This window comes from Strongylocentrotus purpuratus, unplaced genomic scaffold (genome assembly GCF_000002235.5).
Source record: "Strongylocentrotus purpuratus isolate Spur 01 unplaced genomic scaffold, Spur_5.0 spur5_scaffold_20, whole genome shotgun sequence".
NCBI lineage: Eukaryota > Metazoa > Echinodermata > Echinoidea > Camarodonta > Strongylocentrotidae > Strongylocentrotus > Strongylocentrotus purpuratus.
Window position 1 is genome coordinate 7,085,561 of NW_022145606.1, and position 19,918 is coordinate 7,105,478.

Consider the following 19,918-nt stretch of genomic DNA (forward strand, 5'->3'; position numbering starts at 1 on the left):
GATCTTTCCAAAGCTTTTGGCTGCGTTCAACATAAACGCCTATGGAAGATTATGAGCTAGATGGGCTTTCCAGCACATATAATTCAACTCATCCAGGCTCTCTATCAATACCAAGAAGCAACAGTAAGAACAGAGAATGGCTACACCGAAAGGTTCACTATTGGTCAAGTTGTCCGTCAAGGCTGCATCCTATCACCATAACTTTTCAACATCTATGCTGAATTCATCATGAGAAAGGCATTTTATGGTCAAGTTTCTGTTGGTGGACGATCGATCACCAACCTAAGATACGCCGACAATACAACACTCTCTGGCGTATTGATGGGGAAGGGTTGGGGGGGGGGGGGGACAGTTGAACCCCCAAACAAAATTCAAACTGTTTTTTCTATATATTCGATACCATTGATTTACAAATGTTGCTGAAATGACATGATTTTCCTGGGTTTTTTTCTTCTTTTTTTTGTAAATTATTATTTGTTAAGCGTATGTTGGAAAATGACAAATCCTAAATTCACAGTCAAGCAAAAACTATGCTTATTTAAAAGCCTACATGTCAGGGTCCGCAGAACAGCGGGGCTCAGGGGACTCGAGCCCCCTCACTTTTTGTATAAATTATGTTAAAGAGAACTAGAAAGAAAGAAAGAAAGTGACCCGAGGTGAAATGAGGTATCAAAATGTGTTCATCTTACAGTTAATAAATGCCTGAAACCCTTAGGCTTCCGGGGGCTGTGCCCCTTGAACACCACGCCAATTTGCGCTCCTCTCTTCCTGATCGTAAATACTTCACCCCCCCCCCCCCACCCCGCTTTAAAAAAAGTTCCGCGGGGCCTGCATGTAACATGTATGAGTGGTGGTGATGCAGATTGTTTTTCTGCCCCTCTTAAGTGTTTTTGCTCAGTTTGCCACTGACAACACTTATAACAAGAACATCAGAAGAACTACTAGAACTCCTTAAAAAAGAGTGAAGGATGCAAGTGAATAATTTGGACCCTACCTCAATGTGAAAAAGACCAAGATCTTGATTGGTGGAAATTAACTACATGCAACAGAGCATGGTGGTTGATGGAGAAGAAGTTGATCAAGTGGACAAGTATATATAATGTTCTTGGGTCAATGATTGTCAAGGAGGGTGGAAGCTCGGCAATATCTGCCTTTGAAATGTGGTGTTGGAGGAAGCTACTTGGGATATCATGAAGAGATTACAACACCAATGTACACAATTAATGTCCATCATCGGAGACCAACCGCCACTTGCTACCAGGATTGACAAGTACAAGCTACACTAGTTTGGTCACGTTAGCAGAAGATGAGGAGACAACCTTGACAAATTATCATTCAAGGTACCTTTGAAGGAACACGTAACAAAGGAAGACTCAAGCTCAGATGGACTGACGACCTTAGGGAAATCACTAGCCACCCTCTAAATACTAAAGACACTCTACCGGATTGCAGGAGACAGATGCCGATCAAAAGGTCTCATCAAACGGGTCACAAGGGTGAGCCATGATCTATATGACAACGACGACGACGAACAGTAAGAGTTTCTTGGAGGGCAGCAGTGACGCGGGACTCAGTTGGAAGACTCTCGACCCGTTATGACCTCTCGATACTCTCGGATCTGTCAAACACCAAGCAAAAATCATCAGATTTTCATCCACAGCAGAGCACAACCATCAATGACTGTACAAGGTTGTTCCAGTGTCTCATGCCTGGCTGACATCTCAACTTTTGTCAAATTCTATAAGTCCGTCTTTGACATGGGAGTGCTCGTTTCCAGAATCATCAAAAAGTGCTGTTGGGACTGGTGAAAGCTCTTATGACAAAATGTCCTTGACATTGACCTCTCTTGAACTTGTCTGCAGTCCTATTACTCTGGAGTAGATCAACTTTTCATAGACTTTCGTACCCCAACATTGACTTCTTCATGGCTGCCACGGTTTGAACTTTCTTGGAAATTGTGTCATAGAATCCACCAGGTAATTTCTTTTGAAAATCATGCATCTGTCTAGTATAGATGTCAACTGCTTTATCCACATTACTGACGTTGGAGCAATGCTGGTCTAAATAAAGCCTATCAATTGAATAATAATGTGTGCCGTAAAACCACTTCTCACCGATTTCATGAAAAATGAATTCTTTCATAACCATTTTTTTTCCCTTGACATATGTAAGGTAGATGTAGGAAATTGGAGACCACCAAGCTTGAACCCATCACTGTCTGTCGGTGTTGGCTCCAATATTGATATAGCGACATATGTGGCCTTCAACAACACTACTGCATATATCCAATTTATTTCGAAGACTACAATGCGTTCTCTCTCCGAGAAAATTGGCAAAATTGACCAAGATAAGCAATTTTGATCGTAAAATTTTGCTCTGATATAAAAACACAAATTTCACTGAATGTTGTGGTGTATGCAAATATTTAGGGGTGGCTCTTAAAAATTAGTTTTAAAAGGAAGTTTATGAAATGTGCCAACCATCACAGAAAGCTTATGGCCATTGTGTGTTGTGAATGGGTGTTGCAATTCACATTATGAATGGTGTCTGATCATAAATGTGTGTAGGTAATGGGGGACACCAGGTCCAAGATGGGAGCCTACTTCTCCCCAGTTGTCCATTTCATGTTGAAAGGCACTATCATGAAACATATTTGGTTGTACGTGTCACCATTCTATTTTGAATGCATTTAATTTTAAGAAGTTGTTTCTATGCTGTGAGTTTGATCAATGTAAAAGTCATATTGCCAGAACATTATTCTGAAAGTATTTTAACATAATTGAGAGCACCTTTATTACTGTAAACAAGAAACTACAGAAATATTTTGGGCCACATTGTTTTAAAATCGTTTCAAAATTACAGTAAGTTCATTGGCTACATGTATCTCTTTCAAAAAGTGTTTGAACTAACTATAACAATCCCATTTTCATTCAAATTGTATTTAAAATGTCTTGATTTGTAACTGTCCCTTATTACCTACACATGTAGGTAATGAGAGACCTTTGGTGATGGCGTCATTAATCATTGTTATCTTATTAATCAGTTACACCATGACCACAATTTCGTTACCCAATAAAGAGAAAAATACTAAAGAGAATACAAAAATGTCTGTATGTGTAACATTGTTCATGTTTATGTAAATTATGCAAATGTGCTTAAGGTTCTTCCATTCCCCACACCTACCCTATCTAAATTTGTACCAAACACGATGAAAGATTAATGCAGCACAACTGCAATTGTTGCCCCCAAAAAGCATTTTAATATGATTTCAACGTGACATAGATTTAAGAAATTGGCATTTGGCTGGCACACATATTTTATTCAAATTAATGTTTATAGAGGGCGCTATTTCAAAATATGCAAATAAGCTGGTCATCTATGGCCATGCAATATCACGAAACATTTTTTTAGTAATATTCCTAGAGAGATACAGACATTTGGCTGCCAAAAATTGTTTAAAAAATCCTTATTATATATTTATTATTCATTTTTAAAGGAAATCATGTACTTTGGCGGCCATTTTGTATGACGTCATATATCTTAAATTGCTCAAGGCTGACAGAGTGTCAGCAATCGGATTCTTGAAATAGAAGGTCTAGGCAATCAAAATCCATTGAAAAAAAAACTATAGACCCTAAAACAAGGTTAGGCCAATAATCTGGATTTGGCTGCCGGACTATTATTGTTCAACCCCCCCCCCCCCCTTGGCAAAAAGCTAGATCCGCCCCTGCGTAGTTATAGATGTTCTAATTATGTAACTTATCAAACATCTTTTCAGTCTTCCGTTATGAGAATGTGCTTATATAACCCCATCAGGATTGGGTCATTCCTCTTTTTTAAGATTAATTTTTTCGCACTGCGACCTCACAAATTTTTTAAAAAATTCTCGCTCGTTCTTTTTAGACCATCACACTCAACTGCAAAGATGATATTTAAGCAAAATATTATATGATGTATCGATCAGGCTATAGTTCATTCAGACGTTGGACAAAGCCCTCCTCATAACATTTCCATTCTATTCTGTCTCTAGCTGTCCTAGTCCAAGTGGCCGTTCCCGTGTATGATGTAAGGTCATCTCTCCATCTTCTCTTCTGTCTTCCTCTTCTTCTCTTTCCCATCCTTGGTTGCCATTCTGTTAAACGATTTGTCCATCTATTGTCCCGAAGCCTTGCTACACCCCAGCCCATCTCCACTTTGATTCTCTGACTTTCTCCATGATGTCTTTAACCTTTGTTTTTTGGCGTATGACTTTGTGATTGATTTTGTCTCGCAGAGATATGATGTATAAATAGAAACAAATATTGAAATCCTCCCCGATAATGTAATTACAAAATAGGGGTATATAGCAATGTCTAAAAAATTGTATACTTTCCCTTTGAGATTTCCCTTCGAAGGTGCTCTTTTTTTTCTTCAGAAAGTGCCCTTTTTTTAGCGCGTTCTCGACTCATAATCCTCGTCTGAATTTTCAAAAAAAAATTTCCATGTATGCTCCTTTTTATTTTTACGTCCTCTTCCTTTTTTCTCTTCTCTCCCTCTCTCTCTCTCTCTCTCTCTCTCTTTCTCTCTCTTTTTTGTTGTGTGGGGGGGATACGTTTTTTGTGGGGGGACCACCCCCTCCGCCAAGCCCCAACCCCCTGGCAACGCGCATGGGGGCGATTCGCCAGCACCATCGCAGTGCTTGCACGTCGCGGGGGATGTGCCCCCCTCAGAAGTGAAGATTTTTTGTTGTTGTAATTGCATACTGCATAATGGCTCGATTTTGGGCATACATTTTTCCAAAATAAAAAGAAAAACACTTAACGTATAGACCAGTATTCGTCATGAGATTGCAATGTGAAAGAAACGTTGTGGAATCGATCAGAAAAGGTTGATCATCTAGCATATAAGTATTGGTATGAAATGCAAGGTTCTGGAATGAAAGAAACGTTGTGGAATCGATCAGAAAAGGTTGATCATCTAGCATATAAGTATTGGTATGAAATGCAAGGTTCTGGAATCATCAACATGATACAAAATTTGGCCCAGTCTTGGTAAAGTTACAAACACTGTACACAGAAAGATGTATATGGGACTACCCTTTAGATCAGATAGATATAATAATTTACCAAATATATAAATTAGTAGGCGGTTTTCCGGCCAAATTTGTTCTTTCATATGTTCTTTCACATGATTGGTAATAAGAGCTTCCATTTCATTTTTTTTTAAATGGAGGCGTTTCCAAAACTGGTCTTTACCTTTAAGTTCAATTAACAAGAACAAGCTCATATCAAATGTGGGCTGGCGTAGTACCTGAATTGCTAATTACAGCAATACGAACACGTATTATTTTTAATTTTCCTTTGTCAAAAGGAACCCAAATTTAGGATGTTTTGGGGCAAATGCGTCAATCACTTTGTTTATATCTATATCAATATATCTGTTATATTTGTTTTTTTCTCTCTCTTCCTTTATTTTTTTCAATATTTTTTTCTTTTCCCTCTCATACTTCTCTTCCTCCTTCTCTTTCTCTTTCTTTTCTTTTCTTCTCCTTCTTTTCCTTTTCTTTTCCTTCTCCTTTTCCTCTTCCTTTTTTTGTGGAAAATGATAGGGGCGGCCGCACTCCTGAGGCGCCCCCCTAGGACTACTTTAATAATTATTTTATTGGGTATCCACTTAAAATAAGCACAAAAATTCCTTCAGTCCCAAACTCTTTTCACGAGTACTTATAGCCGACTAGAGATAATGTAATACAGGCCATTGCGCCAAGTAAGGATGACATACAAGCCAAAATGGATTATTCCAGATAAGTTAGTTAACATTGTCTTAGAGTTATTCAATGAAATATGGGATTTGGGCTTACTGCCGTGTCAATGGGCAGAAGCTATACACATTTCAATTTTAAAGAAAGGAAAGGACGCCTCCAATCCACTATCGTACCGATGGAAGTACAGGTTTGGCTTTTTACATCCCGAAACTAAAAATAAGACATTAGTACAAAATGTGTAAAGTTAATATCATGAGAAGCCATCCGACATTTCCATGAAAGCAGTATGATAGTCGAGATATACGGAAAACTAATGGCAATTAATCTATTTGGAATAGAAGTAAATTTCGTATGGGTTTCTGTCGCATTGTGGCCTAGCAGTCAATGAGGAGGCAGATACTTTAATAGCTAAACAAGCGGCTTAAAAAAACAATATAGACATTTTTGTCAATAAAAACAGACATGAATTTTTCGAGTGATTTAGATTATCTTTACAAAACTGCGTGGCAGAAATTATGGGAAACTGCTGAGAAAGGCAGACGAGATGTAAAATATACGTGTATGATAAAAGGTTTTTGTCGTAAGGATGAAAGAATTTCACACCAATTCCGTCTTGGTGAGGGTAGACTTACCATACTGTTTGATGCTCTTTAATATGTTTGGTTTTAATAATGTTGTTCATGTTTATGATCTCATGTTCTATGTTTTATGTAATGTTTGACAAATGTCTATTTTTTATAATAAAAATGTAAAAACAAACAAATACACAAAATAGGTAAACACACCCTAACAAGCCGAAAACCTGGCTTTCATTGTGTTCACCATTTTTCACTTATCCACTCATGTTTTTTTGATATAGGTTTTCCCGCCCAATTTCATCAGAGTTGCATCCGATTTAACAATGCGATCATTCAATTTCGAGCGAATTTGAATGATCACCGAGATCAACATTCAAAAGCCTAACTTGTTCATTCAATTTAATTGTATTAGCATGCGATTTCATGGTTTTTTCACATAAACGAGTAAAAAGTGCGTTCAAATTCAAAATGCACGTTTATGCATTCAAATTCGCACCTGCACCGCCCTGATGAACGTTAAGGTGTTCAAATTCACGAATAGGCAAGCATTTATAGCATTTGGGAATTCATTTTATTTTGTTTAATACTGTTTATGTTCTTTGCAATCTGCATTTGTTTGAATAAATTATGCAAACTGTATGTACCTTGAAATGGGACCTTTGCCTTATATTGAAATATCTCATTCCTCTGACAAACCGTCATCGAAGCAAAAGCTAGTACAACTCATCATTACATTAATTTATACATGACTATGGCGGCGGCGCGAGGAGAGTACATGGATATCTCGAATACGGACAGAGCTAGGTTGGCTGAAGCATTTGACAACCAGCAAGATTACCTAGAGCTGGCCGACACTCTGGGAATAAACAGATCTACGGCTAGGTCGATTGTGGCGACGTATGTGGACACGGGGAGGGTCCAAAAGCTACCAAGGGGTGGGGCCCGAAATGTGAAAATGGATGTGGACATGCGCAACCATTTGGAGAACATCATAGATGCAAACCCACTCCTAACGCTACGACAAATGAAGGAGAGTCTTGCGCACAACCTCCCTGACAAGCCCGCAGTCTCAACATCATCAGTAGCCAGGGCACTGGATGGAATGATGTTGACACTGAAGATGGCAGAGGATGTTCCAGATGCCAGGAACGCCCCAAGGGTAGTAGAACAGCGACTGGAGTATGCTGAATGGTTCCTCGAACACGGCGTTGTGGGAAACTGTGTATTTATCGATGAAACAGGGTACAACGTCTGGACCAGGCGTACTCGTGGGAGGGCTCCACGGGGTGTGCCGGCTAGGAGGGTGGTGCACGGCCAGCGAGGTCGCAATTGCAACGTGACATTTGCAGTGTCCGTTGCCATCGGTCTTGTCCACCACAGAATCGCATTCGAAACCGTTACCAGGGAGAGGTTCGAGGACTTCCTTGCTGAAACCGTCGCGGAATGCAACCAGATGTTCCCGGCCGATGAACCCATCTACCTCATCTATGACAACGCCAGACCTCATGTCCGCGCCCAGCTGCCCGACGGAGCCAATCCCATCATCCAGACGAAGCGACTCCCTCCCTATTCCCCATTCCTCAACATGACAGAAATGGCTCACTCGGCCTTTAAGGCCGCCGTGAAGAGGACCTTGGCACAGCCAGTGTGGCAGCTTCGTGCTGGGGACAGGCAGGCAGCTCAAGACGCAGGAATCAACCTACAGCAATGGCGTTGTGACATCCTCAGAGATGCTGCTCTCCAGAACATTGACGCCATTACACCCGGAAAGTGTACACAATGGTACAATCACTCTCAGACATACTTGCCAAGGTGCCTGGCGAGTCAACACATTGACGGGTGAAGAGAATGAGAGACTGTACATCAATTATTATGAATAATTATGTAAAGAAAGAATGTCCCAATGTATCCAACCCCAAACGTAACATAAAGCACAATCTATTACAAAAATATACATACTACACTTACATGTACAAAAATGATGAGTTATAGCGATTTTGTATTTGAAAATTAAGTTAAAAAATGGTAGTGAAGCTTAGAAAGAAAATAAATATATAAAATATGATTAAAATAAACATTATGAAACTTAAAAAATGAAAATGAAATTATATGATTAAAAACAGTTTTAAAAAAACGTAAATATGACGTGAAAGAAAGACAGAACTTGTTTATGTTAATTTAATTCGAACGTTCAAACTGCGAAAGTATGTGCCCATAAATGAAATTGAAATTGGTATTGAGGACGAAACTGAACGTCTATCCAGCAGGCACGAAATTGAATGACAACTAAATTGAACGGACTTCTCTCTATACTGAATGAAATAAAATTTAAAAGGAATGAGATAAAACGAAATTGAATACTCAAAGAATGAAAATGAACCATGAGAGCAGAGAGTTGACGAAAATCGTTCGAACTTGAACGTCTATTCATGAATTCGAGTGCAACTCTGATGAAATTGGGCGGGAAAACCTATATATAGTCTGTACCTTGTTTCTCATTTAATGCTGTACCTGGTTTGTTTTTTATCTTCTTAATCGTTTGATTGAAATATCATATTTTTATCATGTCTTATTACCCATTGACTGTTTTGTAAACTTTGTTTTTAATTGATGTTGGAATTAAAAAATAAATGATTTAATTTGATTTGATTTGATTAATTATAACAATTACTCTACAAATAGGCATGTTATGGGCCTTTATGACAATTGTCATATTTTCGAAACTATCGAACATTTTATGTTATCATGCCCTAAATAGGAAAGACAGAGGAATCGTAATTATCGAAGACTTCATGTGACGAATCCTTACCTTTAATACAAAAGCTACTTGGAAAAGAAGAAAACTGTTTAATCATTTTAGCCTTTATAAAAGGATACTGGAAGATATAAACAATTATAAGGGGGAAGGTGTATTATAGCATGTCTGTGTCGTTATCATTCTTGTGCTTTTCATGCCTTAAAGGGATAGTTGAGTTTTTTGTCTTCAGAAGGCAATGCCTTGAAAGTGCATGGTTATTGCTCTTATTCTTATCTATGACATTTCTGGGTGCCCAACATCGACATTGGCTGAAATACGACGTAAAAGGCGCTATTCTTTTTTTTCCTTCAAATTATCTAATATTTGTGGTGGTACACAAGTATTATAAATCATTATATTTATCGATATTTCAGCCGTCTCCAAACCGATTTTGATCAAACAAAGGTGTTTTTGTCATTTCAATTGTATGCTCTTTCAAATTTGACACTAAGTTGTTCATTATCTCACAATAAAATATTGTGTGTAGCGCCCTCTGCAACAGAACTCAACTATCCCTTTAAGGCATACAAGTAACAGAGTGACGGAGGAGATGATGGACATACGAATCCTGAATAAAATAAAATATAGCAGCCGATTATGAAATGCGCATGCTATTATAAAATGTAAGACACACTATTTATCGTTAACTTGATAAATTGACACCCAAACCTCATGATATTTGTTCCAATTAGTTCTAACATTACATGACTAACACATAATGAGTAACGAGCATATTAATCCCCATATCCTTGCACTTCACCAATAACAAAGGTCAATGTAAATCTTTATCTCACACACTGGGCAAGTATCAGAATCACAGACGTAGAGCAGCAAAAGTGAAAAAGGAGCCCCCATCAGCTTATGATACGGGGGCATGTATAAGAGGTGAAAAGGGCATTTATGAAAAGGGGTTAGCTCCCCTATAAGAAAGGAAAGGGGCACGTATTATTGTTAAAAGGGAAATTATTACAGGTGAAAAGAGGCACTTATCGCACTTGAAAATGGGCCCCGATCAGATTTTAAAGGGGCATTTTCGGAGGTGAAGGGGGCACTTATCTGTAGTGAAAAGGAGTGAATTTTCGTACCTGAAAAAGTTCATTAACCAGAGATGGAAAGGGACATTTATGAGAAGGGGAAGGGACTCTTATCATCTATTTATTAGGAAACGGGGCACTAATTAGAAATGTTAAGGGGCACATGTGAAAATATGAGGTGCGCTTATCCGAGTTAAAATGGGTTAGTATGGACACGTCTTACAAGGGAAAAGAGGCACATGTCACAGTAAAAGAGGCACGTACCTCTCAGATTTGAATAGGGCAATTATCTAAGGTGAAGTGGGCACGTACTCAGAAAACACCGACGATGTTGTCTGCCGGATTGTGGAGCATCACCTTGGTTAGGGTTAGGGTTAGGGTTAGGGTTAGGGTTAGGGTTAGGGTTAGGGTTAGGGTTAGGGTTAGGGTTAGGGGGGGGGGGTTAGGGGGGGGGGTTAGGGTTAGGGTTAGGGTTAGGGTTAGGGTTAGGGTTAGGGTTAGGGTTAGGGGTTAGGGTTAGGGTTAGGGTTAGGGTTAGGGTTAGGGGGGGTTAGGGTTAGGGTTAGGGTTAGGGTTAGGGTTAGGGTTAGGGTTAGGGTTAGGGTTAGGGTTAGGGTTAGGGTTAGGGTTAGGGTTAGGGTTAGGGTTAGGGTTAGGGTTAGGGTTAGGGTTAGGGTTAGGGTTAGGGTTAGGGTTAGGGTTAGGGTTAGGGTTAGGGTTAGGGTTAGGGTTAGGGTTAGGGTTAGGGTTAGGGTTAGGGTTAGGGTTAGGGTTAGGGTTAGGGTTAGGGTTAGGGTTAGGGTTAGGGTTAGGGTTAGGGTTAGGGTTAGGGTTAGGGTTAGGGTTAGGGTTAGGGTTAGGGTTAGGGTTAGGGTTAGGGTTAGGGTTAGGGTTAGGGTTAGGGTTAGGGTTAGGGTTAGGGTTAGGGTTAGGGTTAGGGTTAGGGTTAGGGTTAGGGTTAGGGTTAGGGTTAGGGTTAGGGTTAGGGTTAGGGTTAGGGTTAGGGTTAGGGTTAGGGTTAGGGTTAGGGTTAGGGTTAGGGTTAGGGTTAGGGTTAGGGTTAGGGTTAGGGTTAGGGTTAGGGTTAGGGTTAGGGTTAGGGTTAGGGTTAGGGTTAGGGTTAGGGTTAGGGTTAGGGTTAGGGTTAGGGTTAGGGTTAGGGTTAGGGTTAGGGTTAGGGTTAGGGTTAGGGTTAGGGTTAGGGTTAGGGTTAGGGTTAGGGTTAGGGTTAGGGTTAGGGTTAGGGTTAGGGTTAGGGTTAGGGTTAGGGTTAGGGTTAGGGTTAGGGTTAGGGTTAGGGTTAGGGTTAGGGTTAGGGTTAGGGTTAGGGTTAGGGTTAGGGTTAGGGTTAGGGTTAGGGTTAGGGTTAGGGTTAGGGTTAGGGTTAGGGTTAGGGTTAGGGTTAGGGTTAGGGTTAGGGTTAGGGTTAGGGTTAGGGTTAGGGTTAGGGTTAGGGTTAGGGTTAGGGTTAGGGTTAGGGTTAGGGTTAGGGTTAGGGTTAGGGTTAGGGTTAGGGTTAGGGTTAGGGTTAGGGTTAGGGTTAGGGTTAGGGTTAGGGTTAGGGTTAGGGTTAGGGTTAGGGTTAGGGTTAGGGTTAGGGTTAGGGTTAGGGTTAGGGTTAGGGTTAGGGTTAGGGTTAGGGTTAGGGTTAGGGTTAGGGTTAGGGTTAGGGTTAGGGTTAGGGTTAGGGTTAGGGTTAGGGTTAGGGTTAGGGTTAGGGTTAGGGTTAGGGTTAGGGTTAGGGTTAGGGTTAGGGTTAGGGTTAGGGTTAGGGTTAGGGTTAGGGTTAGGGTTAGGGTTAGGGTTAGGGTTAGGGTTAGGGTTAGGGTTAGGGTTAGGGTTAGGGTTAGGGTTAGGGTTAGGGTTAGGGTTAGGGTTAGGGTTAGGGTTAGGGTTAGGGTTAGGGTTAGGGTTAGGGTTAGGGTTAGGGTTAGGGTTAGGGTTAGGGTTAGGGTTAGGGTTAGGGTTAGGGTTAGGGTTAGGGTTAGGGTTAGGGTTAGGGTTAGGGTTAGGGTTAGGGTTAGGGTTAGGGTTAGGGTTAGGGTTAGGGTTAGGGTTAGGGTTAGGGTTAGGGTTAGGGTTAGGGTTAGGGTTAGGGTTAGGGTTAGGGTTAGGGTTAGGGTTAGGGTTAGGGTTAGGGTTAGGGTTAGGGTTAGGGTTAGGGTTAGGGTTAGGGTTAGGGTTAGGGTTAGGGTTAGGGTTAGGGTTAGGGTTAGGGTTAGGGTTAGGGTTAGGGTTAGGGTTAGGGTTAGGGTTAGGGTTAGGGTTAGGGTTAGGGTTAGGGTTAGGGTTAGGGTTAGGGTTAGGGTTAGGGTTAGGGTTAGGGTTAGGGTTAGGGTTAGGGTTAGGGTTAGGGTTAGGGTTAGGGTTAGGGTTAGGGTTAGGGTTAGGGTTAGGGTTAGGGTTAGGGTTAGGGTTAGGGTTAGGGTTAGGGTTAGGGTTAGGGTTAGGGTTAGGGTTAGGGTTAGGGTTAGGGTTAGGGTTAGGGTTAGGGTTAGGGTTAGGGTTAGGGTTAGGGTTAGGGTTAGGGTTAGGGTTAGGGTTAGGGTTAGGGTTAGGGTTAGGGTTAGGGTTAGGGTTAGGGTTAGGGTTAGGGTTAGGGTTAGGGTTAGGGTTAGGGTTAGGGTTAGGGTTAGGGTTAGGGTTAGGGTTAGGGTTAGGGTTAGGGTTAGGGTTAGGGTTAGGGTTAGGGTTAGGGTTAGGGTTAGGGTTAGGGTTAGGGTTAGTGGGTTAGGGTTAGGGTTAGGGTTAGGGTTAGGGTTAGGGTTAGGGTTAGGGTTAGGGTTAGGGTTAGGGTTAGGGTTAGGGTTAGGGTTAGGGTTAGGGTTAGGGTTAGGGTTAGGGTTAGGGTTAGGGTTAGGGTTAGGGTTAGGGTTAGGGTTAGGGTTAGGGTTAGGGTTAGGGTTAGGGTTAGGGTTAGGGTTAGGGTTAGGGTTAGGGTTAGGGTTAGGGTTAGGGTTAGGGTTAGGGTTAGGGTTAGGGTTAGGGTTAGGGTTAGGGTTATTTTTGTACTACCTCTTGGCGCCCGAGAAAATACATGGCTTCTAAAAATATACAATTGGCGTCTGAGTATCTACAGTGGCATCTGAAAACCTACAATTGGCGTCTGAGTTTCTACAATGGCGTCTGAAAAGCCACAGATGGCGTCCTATTATCTACAGCTCGGCGCCCGTAAAGCTACATGCTACCCTAAAACTTACATGTTGGCTTCTTTTCATTTTACTCCTCTTAAAAGTAGATTTCCTTCAAAGTTATGGGCTGCCCATTGGTTTTTACAGGTAAGAAACTATATTTAACTTCCATTTTACCATTTACTTACGTTTTGTTTGAAAATAATTAGTTTTTAGTGAAATATGACGGTTTTTAGTGTCCAATGTTTTTTTTTGGTAAAATTTACCGAAACTTGTCTGATTTAGGACCTTTTTCTTTCACTTTAATCCCTTTTATCTTAGAATTGCAATCGTTTTGTTCTTCATGAATGAAAGATATCAATTCCTTATAGATTCATCAATCTATAAGTGTTTGCATATTCGATTTTGTATTTTGAATAACAAAATATCAGCATTTTTGTCGATTTACTACGAAAACCGATTCAAAAAAATTCAGGGTGCTGTTGCCGATCTGTGCCATCACCGTTAAGTAGCTTTGTTCCTGACCACCACTGACAGGGCATTTGACCGAGGCACTTTTCCGCCTGAAGTACTGGCCTGGTATTCGGCTGTTTTCTGGTATACAATGACGTGCAATGACATGGTAAGCAATTTAGATTGACCCCACTTATTTTCTTATTTCATACTTTTTATCCAAAAAGAGCCACTTCAATATGTTGAGTACAAATGAAAGTTTTTGTTTATGGTATCCATCCACTTGGCAAAGATGAAATTGATTGAAAAATCTCATTTGTTTTGAGTGGAAAACCTATGGCAATTTGCTCCACAACTCCTGGCCTAGCATTCGGCTGTTATCTGGTGAAGAAAAGTGATGCATTTGGTATGATACAAAATTTAGATTGACCCCATTTATTTTCTTACGTTTTGTTTTTTATCGACAAAAAGCCCCTGCGATATGTTAAGTACACTTGAATATCATTGTTTACGGTGTCCATCCACGTAGCAAACATTAAATTGCTTGAAAAATCTCATTTGACCGAGGCACTTTTCCGCCTGAAGTACTGGCCTGGTATTCGGCTGTTTTCTGGTATGCAATGACGTGCAATGACATGGTAAGCAATTTAGATTGACCCCACTTATTTTCTTATTTCATACTTTTTATCCAAAAAGAGCCACTTCAATTTGTTGAGTACAAATGAAAGTTTTTGTTTACGGTATCCATCCACTTGGCAAAGGTGAAATTGATTGAAAAATCTCATTTGTTTTGAGTGGAAAACCTATGGCAATTTGCTCCACAACTCCTGGCCTAGCATTCGGCTGTTATCTGGTGAAGAAAAGTGATGCATTTGGTATGATACAAAATTTAGATTGACCCCATTTATTTTCTTACGTTTTGTTTTTTATCGACAAAAAGCCCCTGCGATATGTTAAGTACACTTGAATATCATTGTTTACGGTGTCCATCCACGTAGCAAACATTAAATTGCTTGACAAATCTCATTTGACCGAGGCACTTTTCCGCCTGAAGTACTGGCCTGGTATTCGGCTGTTTTCTGGTATACAATGACGTGCAATGACATGGTAAGCAATTTAGATTGACCCCACTTATTTTCTTATTTCATACTTTTTATCCAAAAAGAGCCACTTCAATATGTTGAGTACAAATGAAAGTTTTTGTTTATGGTATCCATCCACTTGGCAAAGATGAAATTGATTGAAAAATCTCATTTGTTTTGAGTGGAAAACCTATGGCAATTTGCTCCACAACTCCTGGCCTAGCATTCGGCTGTTATCTGGTGAAAAAAAGTGATGCATTTGGTATGATACAAAATTTAGATTGACCCCATTTATTTTCTTACGTTTTGTTTTTTATCGACAAAAAGCCCCTGCGATATGTTAAGTACACTTGAATATCATTGTTTACGGTGTCCATCCACGTAGCTAACATTAAATTGCTTGACTAATCTCATTTGTTTCAAGCTGAACACCCTTCATTAGGTGTTCAACTTGAAACAAATGATACTTTTCAATGTGTGGTGCATTTGGTATGATACAAAATTTAGATTGACCCATTTATTTTTGACAGTTATGTTTTTTCGACAAAAAGGCCCTGCGATATGTTTTGTTTCCAGCAGAAAAACTTGAAAGGGCGATCTCCCTTGCCAAGTATTTAGCCGTTTCAATTGGATGATTACGCAAAACCGTCATTAACTCCAACTTCGTGGACGTCCTATTGAAATGTATGATACAGAATTAACATTCGTTTCTCAAGGATGTCTACAAACTAAACTTAGTGATGGTTTTGAGTAACGGCCCCTCGTTGTTAAAGTTCTGCCTTCTGGTGCACTTGATAAGATACACAATTTAGTTTGACACCATTTTTTGTTCTAATTTTATGGGGTTTTTTTAACGACTTTAATATACTAGCCACTGCGATATGTTAATTCTATAGAAAATCTTAGTATAAGGTGTCCATCAACTACATCGACCTCAACATGTGCTCCATCAATTACACTTGCTAATATTTCAATTATAATTAATTGCTTCATTTGTTTATACATTTCTTATAGGGTTATATATGAGCGACGTGTAGGTTGACGTCGAACAATGGGCAGAGGTAATACATACACGAAACTGGACACATGGGACCAATGTATATTTAGGAACAAGGAATGACGACTTATTATCGCACATGTGTAAATATAATTAAAGAGTATTAAGAAGTGATCGTTTCCATGCTAATTTAAGGGGAGTCTATCCTTATTGTAAGGATAAGAGGACGTTTTGTGGGCAAATACGAAGATTTCAAAAATTAATCGACATCGGTATGTATTTAGCTGGCTGCTGACCCATCTAAAAGTCCTCAAGTTACTATTTTACCATATTTTTAAAGCTTAATAAATTTCCTTTCATAATTTTTAGCTACTTTTGGGGCCTTCGGAAAAAATTGTGGAATTTAAGACGAAAATAAAAACTTAAAATTTCCAAAAAAAAGTCATTGTTCTAACTACTGATTTTTATAATTTTTTCCCACTTTTCTGAAAAAATAAAGATGATATTTCCGTGATTTTAACTTTTATCTCTTCAAAACAAAAACAATCATTTGAAAATCTCATTTTATAACGGAGCTACGAGCATTTCAAAACGAGTCTTCATTTGCGACTTCTGAGGTTTTGTAGCCACACATGCTAATATACTGTTAGTGCCAATTCTCACAGTGAGCTATTTGACCCATTCAATTAACCCCACATTCCATTAAAGGTGGTCATGGCAACAGGCCTCCAAGGCCACTATACTTACAAGAAGCTGTATGCAATGTACATACTCTCATAGAAACCGGTTTTGTACACTACTATTCTATTGTACAATCTTTCTGAGGCCATCTTAAACTATAATACTTTCGATCATTTTCTCTTATGTTATTCATTGTTTGCCTTCTCTCTTTCCTCTTATTATTCTGTAGTTTCCTTCTATTGATCATCTTCTCTTATGTTATTCATTGTTTTTCTTCTCTCTTTCCTCTTATTATTCTGTAGTTTCCTTCTATTGATCATCTTCTCTTATGTTATTCATTGTTTTTCTTCTTTCTTTCCTCTTATTATTCTGTAGTTTCCTTCTATTGATCATCTTCTCTTATGTTATTCATTGTTTTTCTTCTATCTCTCCTCTCATTATTCTATATTTTCCTTCTATTGATCATCTTCTCTTATGTTATTCATTGTTTTTCTTCTATCTCTCCTCTCATTATTCTATATTTTCCTTCTATTGATCATCTTCTCTTATGTTATTCATTGTTTTTCTTCTATCTCTCCTCTCATTATTCTATATTTTCCTTCTATTGATCATCTTCTCTTATGTTATTCATTGTTTTTCTTCTCTCTTTCCTCTTATTATTCGATATTTTCCTTCTATTGATCATCTTCTCTTATGTTATTCATTGTTTTTCTTCTATCTCTCCTCTCATTATTCTTTATTGTCCTTCTATCATCTCCTCTAATGTTTCATACATATGACACAAAGTGATATGATTACTGAACTTGAATAGCTACATGTATGCTGTAAAATCTTTTTGTTTTGTACTTGGGTGGGTTCGAATCCCGCGAAGCTGTTTTTAGCACAAGAGCTTTCATGGTGCCAGTACAATATCATTTGGTTCTATAGCATTCAACGTGCACGTTTCTGATACAGATACAAATGTTGAAAGTAAAGAGGACATCTCCTCGGAATTGGCAGAGAACTCAAAGATATACTAATTGAGTATAAGGCACTTGTTTAGAGACATAAGAGGACAATTTAGAATTGTTGTTCTGGATCCAGTTTAGAACAAGGCTTTTAATTTCTTTGTAACAATAACCTAAGTGACCACGGTATAGACCTGTTTGTCAAGTGATCCAAATTGATGGATATTGCTTTCTCGGACACCTAGTAATGAGTTATTCCATTAAGTTGTTATTAATGAACTACATTACTTTGTGACGTCCATCCCCCCACCTCTATATCTTAACTCTGTACACAAATGTTAGCGTGGATAACACTGATATTTATGTTTTGATTTGTATATTTTATGGTATGTACTTCATGTTTATTCTTTCTTTTTATATAGAGTGTGAGTCCAAAAAAAGTTTAAACCTACAAATTTGATAATTATATTAAAAATCATCTATGAACAGTAAATCATTATACATACCACACAAAAATGATACCAAATGATTTGGGATAAAACACTCTTTGATAAGATGTATGATAATTTACTGTTGATGATTTTTAAAATAATTAGCAATTTTCTAGGTGTAAACTTTTTTTGACTCACATGGTATGTAACATTACTTTATCCGTTTCATTTTTTGCCTTGATTTTTGCCCTGGTCAGCTATTATATGCCCTATGTCATCCTAGTGCAATTTGAGATATTTTAAATATTTCTTTTTTATGATGGCAGCTGTTGATGGATGATACAACAGTGGCCCTTGTGTTGTGTAAAGGTAGTACAAGTCTATTCCCCCCTCAGTAATAATATGTAATATAACTCAGTATGCCCCAATACAGATAAGACCCACCCTGCGATATACCAGACCTCCTTCCAAGACATTTGTTTAATAACTTATTCAAATAAACCCAAAATTGTATACACTCGATAAGAGCCCCCAAACCTCCAAAACAAAAGACTTCCTGTCTTTCTCCCAATAACCAAAGCCCCCTTTGTTTGATAAGACCCTTTCCCAGAACAGCCCCGGTGGTATACATGTGTAATTAGCTAAATGACTTTGAGAGGGAACTTGTCTTTGTCCCTTTGACATAACCTACGCTGATATTACTTGTATCCTCCTTTATAAAGATTAGATGTTTTGGCTTTCTGAGAGGAGAAGAGTTCAGACCATCACCAAGCTAGTACCTATACTTTGTCTGCTCAAGCTGCTTTAGTCAAATTTTACAAGGAATTGCTGATTCGTAAAGTAAGTACTTTACTTTTATTCATTTTTTCGAATTATAATTATGTTTTTATGTGTGTTTGGTGGCATATAACATGTGGATACATGTGGATGTGTGTGTGTCTGCCATTTAAGTTTTTAAGCTTGCCTAATAGACCTCCCTCTTTATAATCTTTCACCAACAGCCCACATTTTATCTGGACTCCCAAAAAACGAATTTGTATATTTACTCGGCATGCCTATAAGAATCTTTATTGAAACAAATGCTATAAGTAGCAACTTAGATATATATCAGAAGTGATTTTTGTCCCCGACATTGACATATTTTGTAGCTCTCCACAAGTTCAGTTGAGATTTATTACCAGAAACACCTATCAATGAAATATTTTCAAATGTACCTCAAGGATTAGAAAAAAGAACATATCTTGAATTACACTGCTTTTCAAAGTTTATACTGTCTTGTTCATTCATAAAGCTGATACAGTCAAGATGGCACCAAAGAAAGTTAGAGGCCCAAGACGTGTAAGGGTTTGTCCCAAAGAAGGTTGTGGGATAAGGACCCAGCAGTTGCCGAGGCATCTGATGAATATCCATCGCATGGACAATGAAAAGGCTAACGCACTTTCCACTGCATTATTTCATCAAGACGGTCAGGGTAGAGGCAGAAACGATGGTGATGATGTAGACAAGGTTAGGTGTTTTTTCCCCCATTGCAATGCCAAGGTTGTTAACCTGCACAGGCACATTGTTGGAGTTCATGGCAAAAGCAAGAAGAGTAAGTTAAACCTTTTCTTTAGGACATTAACTTTAATTAAACATGTATGTTCAACAGATGAAGCCCGAATCAGCAATTTTTATTTTGAAATTCTAGAACAGTCTTGATGAATATATCTAACTCTAACCTCCTAGATCTGTTCTTCTGAAATCAATGTTCAAGACACTGTTATTTAATGGTTTGGACTGATACTGCAGTTCAAAGAGTTATTGATACTGAGTGGTAAGGGTGTGATCCTAAATTCAAGTTTTCTTTTTTGTTCCTATCTATAGTAACATCCAGAATGATCCGAGATAAAAAGTATGGAATTGAAATTCCAAATGGAATGTTTGGTGAGTAACAATCTAAACTTTACATTTATACCTGATGTTGGTCAAATCAATTGTGGGCAGTCGTGACAATTTAAACCAAATCAATAGCATTATCTTTAGAGGACTATGTGAGTCGGGCATT

At 38.9% G+C, this 19,918-nt stretch overlaps 1 protein-coding gene and 1 long non-coding RNA gene across 2 annotated transcripts; both read left to right on the forward strand.

Annotated features, from left to right (window-relative positions):
* Positions 1 to 7,072: 7,072 nt before the first annotated feature.
* LOC105441691 lies at positions 7,073 to 8,164 on the forward strand. The gene has a single exon (XM_011673061.2). The coding sequence runs from the start codon at positions 7,073 to 7,075 to the stop codon at positions 8,162 to 8,164; it is 1,092 nt and encodes a 363-aa protein (XP_011671363.2).
* A 10,096-nt stretch (positions 8,165 to 18,260) lies between these two features.
* Positions 18,261 to 19,911, forward strand: LOC115927189. The gene is made up of 3 exons (XR_004065490.1): positions 18,261 to 18,714; positions 19,166 to 19,465; positions 19,738 to 19,911. It is a non-coding gene; the product is annotated as an uncharacterized LOC115927189 (long non-coding RNA).
* The last annotated feature ends 7 nt before the right edge of the window (positions 19,912 to 19,918 follow it).

Coding starts and splice junctions, on each gene's coding strand:
- LOC105441691 (XM_011673061.2), top strand. CDS start 7,073: ATGGCGGCGGCGCGAGGAGAGTACATGGATATCTCGAATACGGACAGA.